The sequence below is a fragment of the Erythrolamprus reginae genome, chromosome 4, assembly GCF_031021105.1.
Source record: "Erythrolamprus reginae isolate rEryReg1 chromosome 4, rEryReg1.hap1, whole genome shotgun sequence".
Classification (NCBI taxonomy): domain Eukaryota; kingdom Metazoa; phylum Chordata; class Lepidosauria; order Squamata; family Dipsadidae; genus Erythrolamprus; species Erythrolamprus reginae.
This window is the reverse complement of record NC_091953.1, coordinates 959430-977134: the sequence shown is the minus strand read 5'-3', so window position 1 is coordinate 977134 and position 17705 is coordinate 959430. Positions and strand designations below refer to the sequence as shown.

Sequence of the window (17705 nt, the reverse complement as noted above, 5' to 3'; positions counted from 1 at the left end):
CATCATTCTTGTTGCCCTTTTTTACAACTGTTTGCATCATCATACAGTAGAATATTTTACAACGTAAAAGATTGGCATGTAGGTCTTTCTCCATCTTGAGTCTAGAAGAGAAGTATTTGTGTGACATTCTGGAAAGAGATCATGTATGTCGTTTCATAATGATGATGTATGTCATTTCTTTATTAAATTAATGCTCAGGATAGGTCACCAAGGCCAGAGGTTTAGTCTTCCCAGCTTTCGGACTCATGCTGGAGTCCATCTTCAGAGACCTCCTCCTCTTTGGACTGTCCTGCCTGTGATATTTATGTGGTGCCGCTTATAGATGTTGATTGGGGTGTTGGTGGCTGGCTGTTCAATTGTTGGCTGTTGTTTCCTTGCACTTCCCAGCCCTCCCCTCCAAAGTACTTGACCGTAAGTCAGCTCTCCTGTTGACTCGGGAGGGGCCATTTCCCAGGCTTTGGGCCTGCTCATCCAACAATCTTAGTGGCTGCAAAATTGACCGTGTATCCTTGTTTATTGCAATGTGAGGCTACCAATTTAATGCTTGCATGTTATAACAATTCCTTTTATCAACAGTACCTTACGATAATTATTTCCAAGATGCTCAGCAGTCTGTTGTTTTATGCTTTGGTGAATCTTAGCCATGGGTTGAGCAGCTTTGTCCTCTCAAATAGCATTTTTCTCTTATAAGATATCCATTGTTTAAAATCCATCTTGCTTCACAGGTATTCATGACATTAAACCATTGTTTTCTTATGTGGTCCAAATTTCTGCGTTCAAAAGGTGCACTGAGCTATAAACTCACAGTGCCCCCTTGGTTGGAATGAGACCATAACTGTGGCCATTGATGGCAAGATGACCGCTTAGTAATTTGTGTGTATGAAACAACCTAATAAAATCTGAGTTTGTCTAAAGTTTTTATTTCCTTTTTAGGTTTTGAGACATTGAAACTTCAACATGTTTAATAAATCTTTTGGGACGCCTTTTGGCGGCACCACGGGGGGATTTGGGACAACGTCTACTTTCGGACAGAGTAAGTGACTGGGAATGGAGGGTCATTCTGGCTCAGGTGGCAGAAACCTTTTACCTCCTCGCCTGCTCTACCCTTGAATGAGGCTTTGAGCTTTTAATTCTGTGTTTAACCCCCCCAGCCCTCTGGTGGAAATGCCTAAACACCACCTACTTTAAATTTTAATAGTCTGTTATCTTTTGTGAATTAGATGGAGAATGATATTATTTGGAAGTCTTGCGTAGAATGTGGAACGTTTTCTTTACAGGTGGTCCTCAACTTACAAACAGTTTAATGGCCGTTCACAGTTACAACAGCACTGAAAAGGGTCACTTACGCACATTTTTCACGCTTACAGCCGTTGAAGCATTCCCATGGTCCCATGATCAAAATTTGGTTCACATTTTATGACAGTCGCAACGTCTCGGGGGTCACGTGACCAACGGGGAAGCCAGATTCGCTGTATCACTAAATTAACAACTGCAGTGATTCACTTAACAACTATGGCATGAAAGGTGATTGAAGCGGAACAACGCTCGCTTACCAACTGTCTTGCTTACCAACGAGTTGAGGTTGTAAGTTGAGGACCATTTGTACGACATGAATACGGACAGGATAGAACTGAGTTAAAAGCTGTTTTTTAACATTCTAGATTTTAAATGTGGTAGAGCCCTTCAAAGGTTTACCCATCAAATGCACTTTTTAATGATCCCATAATTATCACCAGAGAAAAATGGGGCTTGCAAACCCACCACCTGCTATTTAAAAACAAGACAAAAAAGTAGTTCCCGCTTCCTGCCCCTCAGCGGTGGCCAGCAGCTGACCTTCAACCCTTTTGTACCCCCCTCAACCCCCTTCCTGCTTTGCAGGTAGTGGCTTTGGGGCAACCACCACAGGAGCCTTTGGGACATCTGCCTTCGGAACCAATAACAATGCCGGGGGACTCTTCGGCAGCACTCAGGCCAAGCCAGGTACACAGATTCCTCCTCCCCTCCACCTTTTATTCCCCACCTCCCCCTCCTGCCCTGGGGTGCTGACCAGGGGGCTTTCTTTGTCTCTCCGGGTGCAGGAGGGCTCTTTGGGGCAAGTACTTTCAGCCAGCCGGCCACGTCGTCCACGAGTACCGGTTTTGGTTTCGGCACATCAACTGGAACGTCCAGCGGCCTGTTTGGTACCGCGAGCACAGGGGGAGGCCTCTTCTCAACCCAGACCAATGCCTTCGCCCAGAACAAGCCGGTGGGGTTTGGCAGTGAGTATACGGCTCTCCAGAGGAGCTTGGGAATGCCGTGCGCGTGGTGCCATTTCTGCTTTGTAGCACTGAGCAAAAGAGGCCTCCTGAGCAGCAACAACAGCAACATCACCCTGAGCTGGACAGAGGAGGTGTTTTTTAATTGCTGGCTGCCTATTGACAAGAATCTCCACTCCCCACTGGCGCCCACTCCCTTGGGAACAGCTAGCTCAGAGGTCTTCCAACTTGGCAACTTTAAGGCTTGTGGACAGAATTCTGGGAGTTGAAGTCCCCAAGTCTTAAAGTTGCCACGTTTGAAGACCTCTGAGCTAGATGAAGGAGTTTAGGGTTAACCAGTCTCTTTACACACCCACCTCCACTCTAGCTGCAGGTGCCACCACCTCCTGATTGCAAACTCTGTGTCTTTCTCACTCAAGTAAAATACAGGGTGTCCAGCAAACCTGGAAAACAGGCAAATCGTGGAATTATCAGGGGAATTGGCCGTTCAGGAAATATCAAGGAATTATCAGGGAATTCATAAAAATACAGAATAAATCGGGGAAAAACAGACTTAAAATGTTTAAATGTCAGGGGAAAATAATGTTAAAAAAACCCCCGATCGCGCTGCCTGGCAGAGTCAAGCCAAAATGAGAATAACTCTGGCAACAACTTGCTTCCCGAGCCACTGATATTTCTCCACGGCTCAGCCGTTTGGTATGACGTCATCTACGACTGCGCCTTAACTAGATGGCAGGTTACAGGGAAATGCCAGGGAAATATCAGGGAATTTCAAAATTTATTATTTTATTTATTTATTAGATTTGTATGCCGCCCCTCTCCGTAGACTCGGGGTGGCTTTCCCTCTGGACACCCTGAAAATAAAAATAGGCAAACCAAGGCGTGAACAGAAGAACCTGTTTGGTCAAGGAGTCAGAATCAAGGTGGTTAGAAATATAAACCGAAATACTGTCAAACGTCCCATCCACTTCCCTTCCACTTTTGACCTCCCCCCCCCCTTGTGAGGGAGCTCCAGCCTCTTGCTCAATCCTCTCTCCCTTGGATTCTGTCCAGGTTCCTTTGGCCAGCAGGTGTCCAGTCAGTCAGAGAACCTGGCCGTGATCAAATATGCACAGGGTGAATAAACAGCCCTGCAAGACAAATAATAATGTAAACAACCTGCTCACACCCTGTTCTTAAGGCCAGCTTTGGTGGAGCACTGTCAGCCGTGCTTTTCTGTCAAAGTTTAAATGACCTATAAGCTGAGGCCTGAGCCTTGTTCACATCCTCAAGTATTTCCCCATTCTTTCAGCTTGTGTGTGGTATTTTCACAAAGTTCATAGTGATGCAGGGTGACTTGGGCTTGAAAAACATGCATTGATAACGTCATTAATCGGGAAGGATTTGTTTATCACATTTAGAAACCGCCCGCTAGCCTCTCAGAGAGGCTCTGGAGAATGTACAGATGAAATGCTAAAAATTTAAACTAGAAGCAAGAATAGTTAAAATTCAATATTAAAAGTTAACTTAAAAGCCAGGAGAAAGACTTCAGGGCTTCAACCAGGCCCACATCTGCACGCTCCTATATTCTCCTAAAATTTGGGTGTTTTTTTTAAAAAAAGATTTCAGGATTTAGAACAGGGCTGTTTACAGCTGCCTGCTGTCAATCAGAATGGATAGATTGAGGGAAGGAGTAGGTCAGCCATTGGGCCAAGAATCTGTTCCGACCTCTGCTGAGAGCTGCTGTTCCTTCCCTGCAGTTTGGGTGGGACGGAGCATCAGCAGGAGGAGGAATAAACCAGCCCCCTTCCCCTTCCCCACCCTGTTCCCTTTCGGCCCCACTAAACGCCCCGTGGTTTCTGCATCCTCCAAGGAGACTTTTCAGGAGGCCGAGTCCCCTGCTGGAGGATGGAATCCTTAGCCAAGATGGAACCTGCTTCCTGGACTCCCTGCAGAGGACGGAAAGGGGGGCCCACCTGTCCCCCTGCGACCTTGCTTCCCCCGACCCCCAGGAAAGACAAACAGGCATCACACCCAGTCCCTGAATAAACGACCCCGGCCCCTCTTTTCATCTCAGGTTGTGGCTGGAAGGGAGGGCTTGCCCATCCTTGCTCAGGCCAATCCATGGCCCTGCAGGGCTCCTTGGTTTGAAATGTCTAAGGAGAGGGGCGGCATACAAATCTAATCAATTATTATTATTATTATTATTATTATTATTATTATTATTATTATTATTCCAATATATATCTCCGCTTTCTTTCATGTGTTCATCGTGTAAAAATTAAAAAAAGTTTAGTTTTAACATGTGATATATTTGGGCAGGGCTTTTATTAATTTCAATGTCAATTTCAACAGATTTTGGGACCAGCACCAGCAGTGGAGGGTTGTTTGGCACCACTAACACAGCCTCCAACCCCTTTGGGGGCACATCTGGCTCGCTGTTTGGGGCTACCAGCTTCTCCGCCGTCCCTACTGGCACCACGATCAAGTTCAACGTAAGCCCTGCTCGCCTGCCCTTTTCGTGGAGTCCCTTCCATTCATATTTATCCCTCTCAGACACCTGTCCTTCCACGTGGGCAGCATAGCAATGTTTAGTTTGTGGTCAGAACGTTCTTGCCCAGATGTCCTTCAGGAAGGACGCTCGGGAGTCTGGGTTAATTTTGCTGCTCTGGAAACTCCTATTCCTGCCTCTAAACGATTTGATGAAGGGAGGCTGAGAATCACAGCTGTGCTTCTCACTGTGGGGTCCTTGGCGGTCTCTGAGACATTTCGTGACCCTACTAGGAAACCTCATCAGTGCTAGTAGGGGGTGGGTCTTGTGGAGTGGAGGGGAGGACTCTGGGGTCCTTGACGCTCTCTGAGCCTGGGGGTTTTCTTCCAGGCATGTCACGACCCAACTAGGGAACATCAGTGGAGGAAGTGGGGGGTTTGGTGTCTGTTTATACACTAGTGGCTTGTCCTGTCGGTGTTGGGAGTTTTTCAGTGGTTCCTTAATGGGTGTGTTGTTTGCTGCTTGATTGTTGGTCTGGTGTTCATGTAGGTCTCTGCTTAGCTGGGTGGTGGTTGCTGGCGAGGGGGCAAGCCACTGTATGTAAACAAACCCCACTTCTGTCTAGAACTGGGGAAACCACACTAAACTATGTTAGAAACCTAGAAACCTAGAAGATTGACGGCAGAAAAAGACCTCCTGGTCCATCTAGTCTGCCCTTATGCTTTTTCCTGTGTTTTATCTTAGAGTGGCTCTATGTTTAGATATTATTTAGATATTCAGATATTCTCTCCAGCTGCCCCCCTCTTGAGGAATGGCACTAGGCCCAAGTGCTCTTCGCGTATAGAAAGACTCACCTGAAACCAAGGCAGGATGAGAGGCAGTTCTCGGAATAAGAACTTGGAAAGGGGCTGCGGACTAGGGCCTATTGCCCTGAGTCCAGTGTACCCACCCACCCACCCATTATCCTGCCTTGGCCTCTGGGGAGAAAGAGGAGGGGGTGTGCCTCATCAGCATTGCTTTAGGTAGGGTGGTGGCCCCTTTAAGGGGTGGGTGGAATCGCCATCCTTGAAGGTTCTGAAGCAGTTGCTGGAGTAGAAGATGGCGAGATCGGCTAAACGGGGGGTCCTGGGCCTCTGCCGAGGGGGGAGGTGGGGCTTTCCTGCTCACATTCCGTCTGAAAGGGCAGCAGCAGACAGAGCCAGGGCCATGAAGGCTGCTTTCCAGGTGCGAGAAGCAGAACATGGAGGGCATCGTAGGCAAGGGGACGGGGTGGCCTGCCCTGCAGGGCAAGGCAAGGGGAGGCATCCAGGGGGCAAATTCGGTGACCCTCAGAAAGGCAAACCGAGGCCTGCAGGCTGTCTGGCCCCCTAGCGGGGTTTCCTGGGTCTCTGGTCAAGAGCCTTCAGCCCTTGCAAGCCCACCGGGCACCACCAGTACATGGACTTACATTTTCAGTGAGAGCCATGGCCGTTTCTCTTCCAGGCACCAACCGGTACGGACACCATGGTCAAGTCCGGCGTCAGCACCAACATCAGCACCAAGCATCAGTGCATCACTGCTATGAAGGAGTACGAAAGCAAGTCGCTGGAGGTCAGTGTGGGCTGGAGGCCTCGGCTGACCACAGAGCACCAGGAGGCAGGGCGGGGGGCAACACGGAGGGAAGCTAGATCAAGCAGCCTGGAACCGGGAGGAATCTCCTGGCAGGGAGGACGCTTAGCCAGTGGAATGACCGGCCCCCAGAGGGTCTGGGAGCTCCGTCGCGGGAGGCTTTCTAGGAGAGAACGGCACAGCCGCCACGTGTCTGGAAGGGTAGAGGGCGGCCTGCTCGAGCAGAGGGTGGGAGGGAAGAAGTCCAAGGCCCCGTCCAGCCCCCAGGATCCTAGGATCCACCCATCTTGGATCTGGAGAATTCTGGGAGGCCCAGAAACAAGGAAGGCTTTCCTGCCAGCGAGAACTATTGACCAGGGGAATGGCTTGCCTTACGTGGTATGTAGAGAATATGCCCCCATTTCGGTTGTGTGGTGGTGGGCACTTTGAGTACTGGGCACCTTGTTTACATGTTGTGTGAATGTTTTACTGATATATTGTTAATATAAAAACAAATTTAAAAATTAAATAAAGGAGGGGGGATGGCTTGCCTCTAGGTGTCAAACCTGTGGCCATCATGTGCCTTCACTCTTCATGGAACTCGGGTGCGCATGGACTGTGCATGATGCATCCGGCCCACAGGCTGTCAGATTGACGCGTCTGCTTTAGACGTTCATTGGGTCTCTTGCTCAAGCAGGGGGTTGGACTAGAAAACCTCCCAGGGTCCCTTTCAACTGTTGCATTCCGTACCCTGCTTCAATAATATTACTCAATACCCTCCTGCCACCTTCCTCCCAGAGACCGATTGGAGCACCCAGAGTTGGCCCCCTCCAGGTCCCGTCAGCCCAGCAGCGTCACCTGGCGGGACCTCGGGGGAGGGCCTTCTCAGTTGCTGCCCCAGCTCTGTGGAATCAACCCCCCACCCCCTCCGATGTCTGTACTGCTCCCACCCTGCTGGCTTTTCGTAAGGCCGTAAAGACACGGCTATGCCGGCAGGCCTGGGGGCCCTAAGCTAACAAGCAGCTTGACCATTTGTATAGTTAGGATTGTGGATGAATGGAATGTAGGCATGTTGTGGGGTCGCCCTAATACGAGTTTTAGCCAGGGTTTTAGTAATTAGATTCTTTTTCCTTTGACTTCTTTTTATTGTTGTAATTTCATATTGTTGTAGGTCAGGATTGGGCAGCATAGAAGTCAAACTAAATAAATAAAAATAAATAAGTTCTAGTGTAGCTGCCCCTTCGCTCAGGGTTGGGGTTGGAAGCCCCTCCCCCTTGGAGAGAAGCCTCCGCCCCCTCCTATCCAGAAGCCCCTCCCCCCACACTCCAAGGCGGCCCCTCCTCCTCTTGGAGGGTCTGCTCACCCACTGGTTGTTTCTCCCCAGGAGCTCCGTCTGGAGGACTACCAGGCCAACCGGAAAGGCCCCACCAACCCAGTGGTGGGCGCTGGGGCCACCCCGGGCTTGTTTGGGTCGTCCGCCGCTCCGTCCAGCACGGCCACAGGGCTCTTCGGCTCCTCCACCACCAACACTGGCTTTTCCTACGGGGCCAATAAAACAGCGTTCGGAACCAGTAAGTACCCACCCACTCGGCCTTTCTTGCTAGCAGAGGGAGTGCTGTTGCTACGGCCTTTGGTCTGGACTTCAACTCCCAGAATTCCCCAGCCAGCAGGCGTGGGGGGGGGGGGGGCGTGAGAGACGAGATTGTCCCCAGCCGGTGCTGTGAATGATTGAATTGGGAATGATTGCACATGGGGACTTTTTTAAACAATAATTAGATTTCTTTTTTACATGTTGTTCTCATTATGTTGTACGCCGCCCTGAGTCACTTCGAGAAGGGGGCGGCATAGAAGTCGAATGAATGAATGAATGAATGCATGCATGCATGCTGGAAGTTGATGTCCACCCTTCCCTACGTGAATGGTATCTGTCTATCACTGTATTGATGGTGTGTCTTCCCAAACAACCAGATAATTTCTTCCAGCAGCTTCAGGCACAGTTTAAAAAGCAGAGGGGGCAGCAACCCAGCGGCACTGCCCCTTGGAGCCCCCCCCCTGCCCTCTGGGTGCTTCGAACTCAGAGCTGGTTCCAGGAGGGGATAGTAAAAAAGTGAGAGCCGCCATCTCTCTCTGTGTTGCAGGCACCACCGGTTTCGGCACAGGCACCGGGAGTCTCTTTGGTTCGACTCAGCAGACGCCCAGCCTCTTCAACAAGCCTTTTGGCCAGCCCACCACCACCCAGAACACGGGGTTCTCGTTCACCAACACCAGCACCCTCGGGCAGCCCAGCACCAACACCATGGTGAGGGGGATACCCCTGGCTGTCATAAGGACCAGCACCTTTGTAGCTCAAGGTTGAATTGTGGGAGGTCCTGGGCGTTCTCTGAGCCAGGTTGCCTTGACCCAACCAGGGAAGATGGAAAGGGGTGGTGGCGTTGCTCTCTCAACAGCCTAAGCAAGGAGCCACCCCAAGAAAGCTCCCACCAACACTGGCAGGGCAAGCCCATGTTTCCAGCAGAGGCTTCATGACCCAACTAAGGGACTTTATCAGTATTAAGGATGTTGCCTAGTTGAGTGTTTCCCAACCTTGGCCACTTGAAGATATTTGGACTTCAACTCCCAGAATTCCCCAGCCAGCGAATGCTGAAGTCCAGATATCTTCAAGTGGCCGAGGTTGGGAACCACTGGCCTAGTTGGATTCTAAAATGCCTTCAAGGAAATTCAGATTGCACCCCCACAGTCGCCGTCATCCCTCTTGTCTCCGCAACGCCCCCTCTCTCCCAGCACTGACGATGTTCCCCGGTTGGGTCCTGGAACCTCTGCAGGGAAACTCCCAAGCCCAGAGAGCACCAAGGAGGACCCCCAAAGTTTACCCCAGACCAGAAGACCTCCCAGACTCCCTTGTTCCGTGGCTCCTCCTTTAGTTCAGCTCCTGCCCAGTTCCGCTGAATCTGCTCAGGCCCCAGAGGGGAGGGGGTCCCTGGGGGGTGGGGTCCGTCCCTGGTCCGTCTTGCCTGCTCTTGCTCGGCTCCTTGACCAATGATCTCTGTCCTTCGCAGGGCTTGTTTGGAGCTGCCCAGCCCACGCAGACAGGGAGCCTTTTTGGCACAGCAGCCAACACCAACACAGCAGCTGCGTTTGGAACCGGAACTGGACTCTTCGGGCAGCCCAACACCGGGTTTGGTGTCGGTGGCTCGGTACGTGGGTTGACCTTTTGGTTTTTCTAAAAGCTGCAATTCTCGGGCAAAAAAACCTTAGCTGTACAGGCAGGCGATGTTTATTTCCGAGCAGGCTCACCTGTAAAAGGGGTCCAGGTTAGGCAAAGACCCCCCCCCCCATCAGCTTTCAGGGCAGGAGGGGTCTCGCCTGCAATTCCCTTGTGAGTTTTAAGGAGCAGCTGTAAATAAATGAGGACTAGATTCCCAGCTAGGACAAGGCTGCTCATCTCCCTGCATTGCTCCCCCCGTGGGTGCAAAGGGCACCTTCTCTTGGGACCTGGGCCTAGTACGCTGGCCCAAAACTAGACCTCACCTCTTCCTTCCTCCAGGGAGTTTTTGGGCAGAAGGGCAGCTGGGGTCCTGTGGGAAACTGCAGGTTTTGGCCTTCTTTCCAGATTGCTTGTGGTGACCCCACGCTGTTTTTAGTGGTGCTTGCTTTTGTAAAAATTACACCGTGGCCTTGTTTTCGTTTCCAGTCTCTCTTTAGCAACAAGCCTGCTGGCTTCGGCACCACGACCACCAGCGCACCCTCGTTCGGGACGACGACAACTGGGCTTTTTGGTGAGCAATGGAACAGCGTTCTCTGGGGGTGTCTCGGCCTGTTGTGTGTTTTCACCCGCTGGAACACTGAGGCAGAATTGGAGGGAAGCAGGGATGGGCAACTGCGACAACTTTACAAACTGTGGACCCCACGCCCAAAAGTCTCAGTTGCCTGCCCTTCAACGGAAGAGCCCCCGGTCACCAAGGATCCTCTGATCTGGCATTTTAGGCAGGATTTTTGCCTTTACGGCTGTGTGTGGGTGATAGTGGCCCTGACTCTGATCGGTCATCTTCTTTTCCCAACTTGGGTGGAGGAGCTTGTTTAATCTCCCCACCGCTGGTAGGCTGAAAAAGTGACCAAGGGCCGTTTTTCACATGTATGACCGTGGCAGAATCCCCAGGGCCATGTGACCACAATTCATTAGCATGGCAACTGACTCACATTTATGAGGATCGCAGTGTCCCGGGGTCACATGACCCCCTTTTGCAACCTTCTGACAAAGTCATTGGAGAAGCCACTTAACATCCCTGTTATTGAATTTACAACTCCAGTGATTCACTTAACAAATGGGGCAAAACTCACTTAACGACCACCTCGCTTTGCAGCAAATATTGGGCTCAATTGTGGTTGTAAGTCAAGGGCTGCTTGTAATTTCCTTGTCGTATATTTAATAGTTTCCCCTTTCACCATGCTGGGAATGGCACCTGTGGCCTCCTGCTGGGTCTTCTGAAGAAGGCCTGGCCTTTAAAGGTGGCTGGGTTTTGGACCGCCCAAGTGGCCCAGGACATCAGCCCAGGTTCTGGTTGAAGCCCAGAGAAAGCCACCAGCCCTCCTTCTCTCCTAGGGTTCAATGCCAACACCACCGGAAACAGCCTCTTTGGAAACAAGCCTGCAACCGGGGCTCTGGGTCCAGGTCTCGGGGCTGGATTCGGGACAGGTAAGATCGTGTGTGTGTGTAACCTTCTTTCCTTCTAGAAATTTTGTGCCGTGGAGATTGACTGAGCAAAGCTCATTGGCCATGAACTACCAGTAGCCTCAGACCTTTTCTCTCTCTCCCCATGGTCAGACTTTTCATCCATTGTTACCACTAATTATTATACAATTGTTCCAGTTGTCCCAAAAGTGCTTTTTTAGTAGGAAACTGGATTTTCTTGGCTTTTCCTTGAAGGTGTTTCACTTCTCGTCCAAGAAGGTTCCTCGGTTCTGACTGAATGGTGGGGAATAGAAGGGTTTATATACTGCTCAAAAAAAATAAAGGGAACCCTCAAAGAACCTAGATCTGAATGAATGAAATATTCTCATGGAATACTTTGTTCTGTACCAAGTTGAATGTGCTGACAACATGTGAAATTGATTGTCACTCAGTGTTGCTTCCTAACTGGACAGTGGGATTTCACAGAAGTTGGATTGACTTGGAGTTATATTGTGTTGTTTAAGGGTTCCCTTTATTTTTTATTTTGTTTTGAGCAGTGGAATTCCTTGCATTGAGCTGGCTGCTAGCGCTCTCTCTTGGGGGTCCTCGGGGCTACTTGGGAGGCCACCCGACTGAGAGTGCAAACGGGTGTGGAACTGCAGAAAGGGCTGTGTGGTAAACAGGAGGTGAGAGAGGGCCGGTCCAGTCTTAATGCAGGTGGCCTCCTTGAACCCCTGAAAAGGTGACCCTGAGAGCACAGATAAACCTCCAAGGGGCCTCAACAACTCTCCCCGAGAGAGCTAGTGACCAGATGACCTCAAGGAATATAATCTTTCGCCCCTTCGCCTCCCAGTCAGGACCAATGAGAAGTGAAACATCTTCCAGGTAAAACAGAGGATGTCCAGTTGCCTCTTGAAAAAGCACTTTTGGGGACAACCACTAACCTGGGGGACTGAGAGTCTCCACAGACGTTTGTTCCAATTCTTGTTTTGTTCCATTTTACTGAAACTCAGAGAGTAAAAAAAACCCCAGCTTCTGTTCCATGAGGCCCAGCAGCAGTTTTGGCAGAACTGAGGGGTTATTTGAAGCCAGTTAGGATCCTGTTGTGATGGATTCCGTGACGGTTATTGTTTCCTCAGCACTTAGCTGGCAGCCTGGCTGTCGGTTGATTCATCTGTGGGGATTGCGAAAGCCTCTTCCAGCCAACGCTGTCCAGAGCAGGAGCGGAAAGAGGGCCTTGCTGGGGTTGTGGGGAGGCCATTGAGGAAGTGAAAGGGGTTGGGACATTTTTAAGTCCAGGTACCGGAAGCAGCCTCGGGGAACGGGAGTCGTTGGCTGAGACAGGAGGGGGAGAAACAGCAGGACAATCAGACACAAGAACCTAAGAAGGACCCTCGAGTTCTGTGTCCCACAGTAGCCCCCCAATTGGCCCCCTTGGGGACCTTGAGTAGAAAGACAAGGCAAAACCATCCCTTTGCCTCGACCCCCAACAAATGGGACCCAAGGGAACCCTGCCTGCCTCAACCAACAGAGAGGCATAGGCACTTGGACGGAAGGAAGGAAGGAAGGAAGGAAGGAAGGAAGGAAGGAAGGAAGGAAGGAAGGAAGGGAAAACCTAAGAGGAGCCCTGCTGAATCAGGCCAAAGCCCATTGAGTCCAGCTTTCTGTGTCCCACAGTGGCCTCCCAATTGTCCATGGGGATCTTGAGAAGAAAGAGAAGGCAAGATCCTCCCTTTCTGTGGACCCCCAACACATGGGACCCAAGGGAACTCTGCCTGCCTCAACCCACATGGAGGCAGAGGCACTTGGATATCCATTTCAATAACCAGATTGTGACTTGCCTGATTGTATCGTTAGAGCTGATCTGAATGGAAGCAGTTTTAGCCTCCCTGTGGGGTTGGCTGCATGGTCAGCTACACCCAGTGAAGCGAAAGTAGTAAAAGCACTTGGACTTCTATCCTGCCCCATAGCACTTTGCATCCTTCTCTGGGAGATTCATAATGTCAAAGCATTATTTGCAACACTCTGGGAAGGATGGAAGGCTGAGTCAACTCTGAGCTGGTCAGGATTGAACTTTAGGTTACGGGCAGAGTCAGCCTGCGATGCTGCCTTTTAACCAACGCACCACCAGTGGTTATAGTATGGACAGAACTCCACAGAGAAGGTTGCCAGGTTTAATTGTGTCCCTTGTTTAAAAAGAAGTCCGACCAAGCCAGCATGGGCCAATGGGGACATTTTTTCCAGGAGCATCCTAAGATCTTCCGTGTTTCTTTCTGGACTCATTCAGGGAGGTGTGAATGCCTTGGCGGTTGCTGGTTGATCACAGTCTTTCCTTTCTGGGTGGGGGATTTTATTTTATTTCTGATTGTTATGTTTGGTGGGACTGGTCTCCAGGTGTCGCGTGACTTTCCTTGTCCTTCTATTCCTCTCTTTCCCTGCCCTCCTCCTGCAGCCCTCAACCCAGGGCAGAACTCCCTCTTTGGCAGCACGCAGCCCAAGCTAGGGGGCACGCTCGGGACAGGAGCCTTTGGAGCCCCGGGATTTAACACGTCCACCGCCACGTTGGGCTTCGGAGCGCCACAGCCTGCTGTGGGTAAGTTGCCCAACTTCCACACTGCCTCCTGGCATGCTTGGCCCACCTGCCAGCCGTTTATTTCCTCCCACCACTGGTCCCTCGGCCCCCTCCCGTGCAGTGGCCTCCGGTGGGCCTGCGGGCTCATCCTTGCTCTCTTTTTCCCCTCAGCTCTGACGGACCCCAACGTCTCTGCGGCCCAGCAGGCCGTTCTGCAGCAGCACCTCAACAGCTTGACCTACTCGCCCTTCGGGGACTCGCCTCTCTTCCGAAACCCCATGTCTGACCCAAAGAAGAAGGAGGAGGTGAGACAAGGAGGGAGTTGCCTCTGGAAAGATGTAGCAGTGGCCCTTAAGACTTATCTACCCCTTCACAGGCCCTTCACAGCCCCCTCTAAGCGGTTCACAGAACCTGCCTCTTGCCCCCAACCATCTGGGTCCTTATTGGAAGGACAGAAGGCTGAGTCAACCTAAATAGATGTTAGATTAGATAGACAGACAGCAATAGCACTTAGACTTATCTACCCCTTCACAGTGCTTTTCCAGCCCTCTAAGGGGTTTACAGAACCTGCCTCTTGCCCCCAACCATCTGGGTCCTCATTTGACCCACCTGGGAAGGAGTCATCCTTGAGCTGGTGATGGGATTTGAACTGCTGAACTACAGCTAGCAATTAGCGGAAGGAGCCTACGGTCCTGCACTCTAACCACTGTGACACCCCACCTCTAACATCTGGGACTGAACCCTTAGGGCTGGGATCTGGTGACCCCACCTAACAACTTTTGGGGAGGGAGTTGTGGCAGTTAATAGTCTTCACACCCACACAGAGTGGGGGGCAGGAGGGGGGGGCTCAGAGAGGCCTTTCTTGCCAGCCAGAGAGCCAGAGGTGGCTGGAGGTCACACCAGGAATGTTGCATCTTTTCTTGGTTGCACACATTTTATTTTTTAAAAAATGTTTTAGTTTTGTTTTTATTACATACAGAAACACATCTATCTACAGATCATTGCCTGTTTTTAGTGCACATTTGTAATAACCTTTAGTTTGTAGCACATGAGTAAAAGAATAATGAGAAAACAGGGAGCTTACATCAATCCCAATAAATATGTATTAGTGATAAAAAAAGAAAGCAGAAACGAGAAAAGAAAAGAAATTTTTCACATATACACCTCTCTTATGATAAACCATATGGTGAGAAAGTCATTTGATTCAATACAGTGTCATCGGAGGCTTACTATCCTCCTGTCCAAAGTCCAAACACTAACTGCCCATTGCCCCAAGAGAGGGAGAGAGATGATAGACAGACAGATGATGCGCAGACAGATAGAGAGGTGATAGATGATTGTTAAGTAGGTAGACAATAGCTAGCTAGCTACATGACAGCTAGTAGGTAGGTGATGGAGGATTGATAAACCGAGTGATAGATGTTAGCTGATAGATGATCAGGCAGATAAGACCTCGGAAGGGAATCGTGGCTTCATCTGTTGAGGGAATGGACGGTGGGGCAGGGAACCATTCGTCCCGAGTGAGGACCCCCACATTGTGATGCTTGTCCCTTCTTTCCAGAGGCTGAAGCCAACCAACCCGGCGGCCCAGAAGGCACTGACCACACCCACGCATTACAAGCTGACCCCCCGCCCAGCAACCCGCGTGCGCCCCAAAGCCTTGCAGACCAGCGGCTCCTCCAAGTCCCACCTTTTCGATGGTCTGGACGACGACGAGCCTTCTCTGACCAACGGGGCCTTCATGCCCAAGTTAGTAGCGCGGTCTCTTCTCCTCCACCTCTGGGTCTTCGGGGTTGCTGTGGACCAAGGGTGTCCAGCTCTGGCCGCTTCAAAACCTGTGGAGCCGGCTGGGGAATTCTGGGAGTTGAAGTCCAGAGGTCTGAAAGGTGCCCTGTTTGGACACCCCTCTTACAGATTCGAGGTTGCCCTCAGCCAGTGGGTCTCCACCTGGGGGCTGGGACAGGGGTCGCCTAAGACCCCGGGGGGAAAAGACAAACTTCCCCTGGTGTGAGGAACGGAAGCTTCTATTCTGGCGCCTCCGGACCTATTTTTACAATCCCACCAATCAGGCGTTGACAGTGGGAGTGTCCCTCTCACCTACCTGCCAATCAGCTTCAAGCTCCTTTTGGAGAATTGGCGCTAGACTTAGGGTTGGGGGTCACCACAACACGAGGAACTGTATGAAGAGGTTGCGGCATTAGGAAGGTTGAGAACCCCTGCGCCCAAGCAGCCTGTGGCTTTGGGTCGCCCCATCTTTGGCTTCACTCCAGAGCTCTCCTCATGCTTGACATCCATCTTGACTGTTCTGCTGGGTTTGCAGGAATTCCCAGCTGATGGGACATTGAGAAAAGTCTTCGGGGCTTTCTCATCCTTCTCTGATTGGTTGGCTGGTTGGTTGGTTGGACTTTTGTGCCAGTAAAAGTCAAGAACAAAAATATTGTTTTTATTACTGTTGTGAGCCGCCCCGAGTCTTCGGAGAGGGGCGACATACAAATCTAATAAATAAATAAAAGTAGAAGTTATTGAACTTCAGTTCTGGAGATGTCCTGGCAAGATCCAGTTGTGGCTGAGCCGGCCTGGATTTTCCTTTTCTCCGTTGACTCTGGCGCTCGGAATAGGCAGCTGCAGATGAGAAGGGAGGCCTTGGCTTTGTGGGGCCCTTGGTGCCCTCTAAGCAGGGAGGGTTTCTCTCAGGCATTGCATGGCCCAACTAGGTCACGCCATCCAGTGTCTGGGAGGAAGGGGGATTTATGGGGAGGAGGAGGAGCAGGAGGCCTCTCAGCTGGGTGGTTTTCATGCAGGCATTTCATTACCCAACTAAGTGACCTCCTCAGCAGTGAGAACGGGATCCAGTTGAGTCATGAAAGGTCTGCAAAGAAGCCAAATAAATAAATCACCAGCTCAGAGAGCAACAAGGACGGCATAAGAGTCCTCCTCTTCCTCATCCTCCTCCCCCCCCCAAACTAGCCCTGCTGATGTTCCCTACTTGAGTCATGTAATCTGCAAGAAAACAACCAATCTCAAAGACCACCCAGGACTCACCACTGGCTCACCAGCCGCACTCAACATATAGTGCTCAATGGAACTGCATCTCCCCCCCCCCAAGGCTCTGTTGGGGGCCCAGGACTCCTCAACGTCTTCATCAATGACGTGGACGAGGGGATAGGTGGGGAACTCATCAAATCTGCAAATCCTCCTCTTCCTCCTCTCAGCAAAACCCACCCCCTCCTAGTACTGATGATGTTCCCTAGTTGGGTCACGAAATGTCTCCCAAGAAAAGAGCCCAGAGCGCACCAAGGAGGCCGCAGTTCAGCCATGAGCTGCAAATCTTGTCCTCGACATCAGGACTTTCTCCTCCTTAAGGCCCATCGCCTTCTGCCAAAAGAGAACCACGACAGTGGTGACCTCACCTGTGTGTGGACTCTACCAGGAGCTCTTCCCTGCTCTGGCTTCCCAGTATAACCTCACGGGGTGTCTCTCTCTCTCTCTTTCCTCCCCCCCCCCCAGGAAGAGCATTAAGAAGCTGGTTTTGAAGAACCTCAACACGGGCAGCCTCTTCTCTCCCGGCGATGCTGACGTGGATGACATTGCCTTGCCTTCCGTCTACCCTGAGAACGGGGATCGGTACGTCTTCCCCCATCTCTGCCGGCTTCCTTTATGTCACTCATTCCCTCCTTCATCCAGGCTTCTGTTTGTTTATTTGATTTGATCTCTGTGCGTCTCACGAGCAGACGAGGGGTCAGTTCTCCTGCCTGGGAAGAAGCTGGAAGTGCTGTGTCTGGATTCCAGACTGAGGCTTCGTCTTGGGCAAGCAGGGCTCTGCAGGCAGAGGAATGGATGTTTGCCCAACGGCTGTTTTATTTGGGGGTTTTTTTAACTGTTATATACTGCAATCGCTTATTATGTCTTTTATCATTGTTTATATTGTTATACAGTGTCCCTTGACTTTCGCGGGGGATGCATTCCAAGACCACCCGCGAAAGTCAAATTTCCCCAAAGTAGAGATGCGGAAGTAATTACACTATTTTTGGCTATGAACAGTGTCACAAGCCTTCCCTTAACACTTTAAACCCCTAAATTACAATTTCCCATTCCCTTAACAATCTTTTAAGATTTTTACTCACCGTTATTACTGGTCCACCATTGAAGAAG

At 50.7% G+C, this 17705-nt stretch overlaps 1 protein-coding gene across 2 annotated transcripts in view; it reads left to right on the top strand.

Annotated features, from left to right (window-relative positions):
- The first annotated feature begins 921 nt into the window (after window positions 1-921).
- LOC139166159 (nuclear pore complex protein Nup98-Nup96-like) overlaps window positions 922-17705 on the top strand; it is a 40546-nt gene continuing 23762 nt past the window's right edge. For both annotated transcript variants that reach the window (XM_070749389.1, XM_070749388.1), the window contains exons 1-14: window positions 922-1033; window positions 1879-1980; window positions 2079-2258; window positions 4590-4729; window positions 6208-6315; window positions 7697-7883; window positions 8451-8611; window positions 9369-9506; window positions 10004-10088; window positions 10913-11005; window positions 13434-13574; window positions 13725-13858; window positions 15115-15302; window positions 17061-17177. In XM_070749389.1, coding sequence (XP_070605490.1) covers window positions 958-1033; window positions 1879-1980; window positions 2079-2258; window positions 4590-4729; window positions 6208-6315; window positions 7697-7883; window positions 8451-8611; window positions 9369-9506; window positions 10004-10088; window positions 10913-11005; window positions 13434-13574; window positions 13725-13858; window positions 15115-15302; window positions 17061-17177 — 1850 coding nt within the window. In that variant the 5' untranslated portion in view covers window positions 922-957. The remainder of the gene's footprint in view (window positions 1034-1878; window positions 1981-2078; window positions 2259-4589; window positions 4730-6207; window positions 6316-7696; window positions 7884-8450; window positions 8612-9368; window positions 9507-10003; window positions 10089-10912; window positions 11006-13433; window positions 13575-13724; window positions 13859-15114; window positions 15303-17060; window positions 17178-17705) is intronic.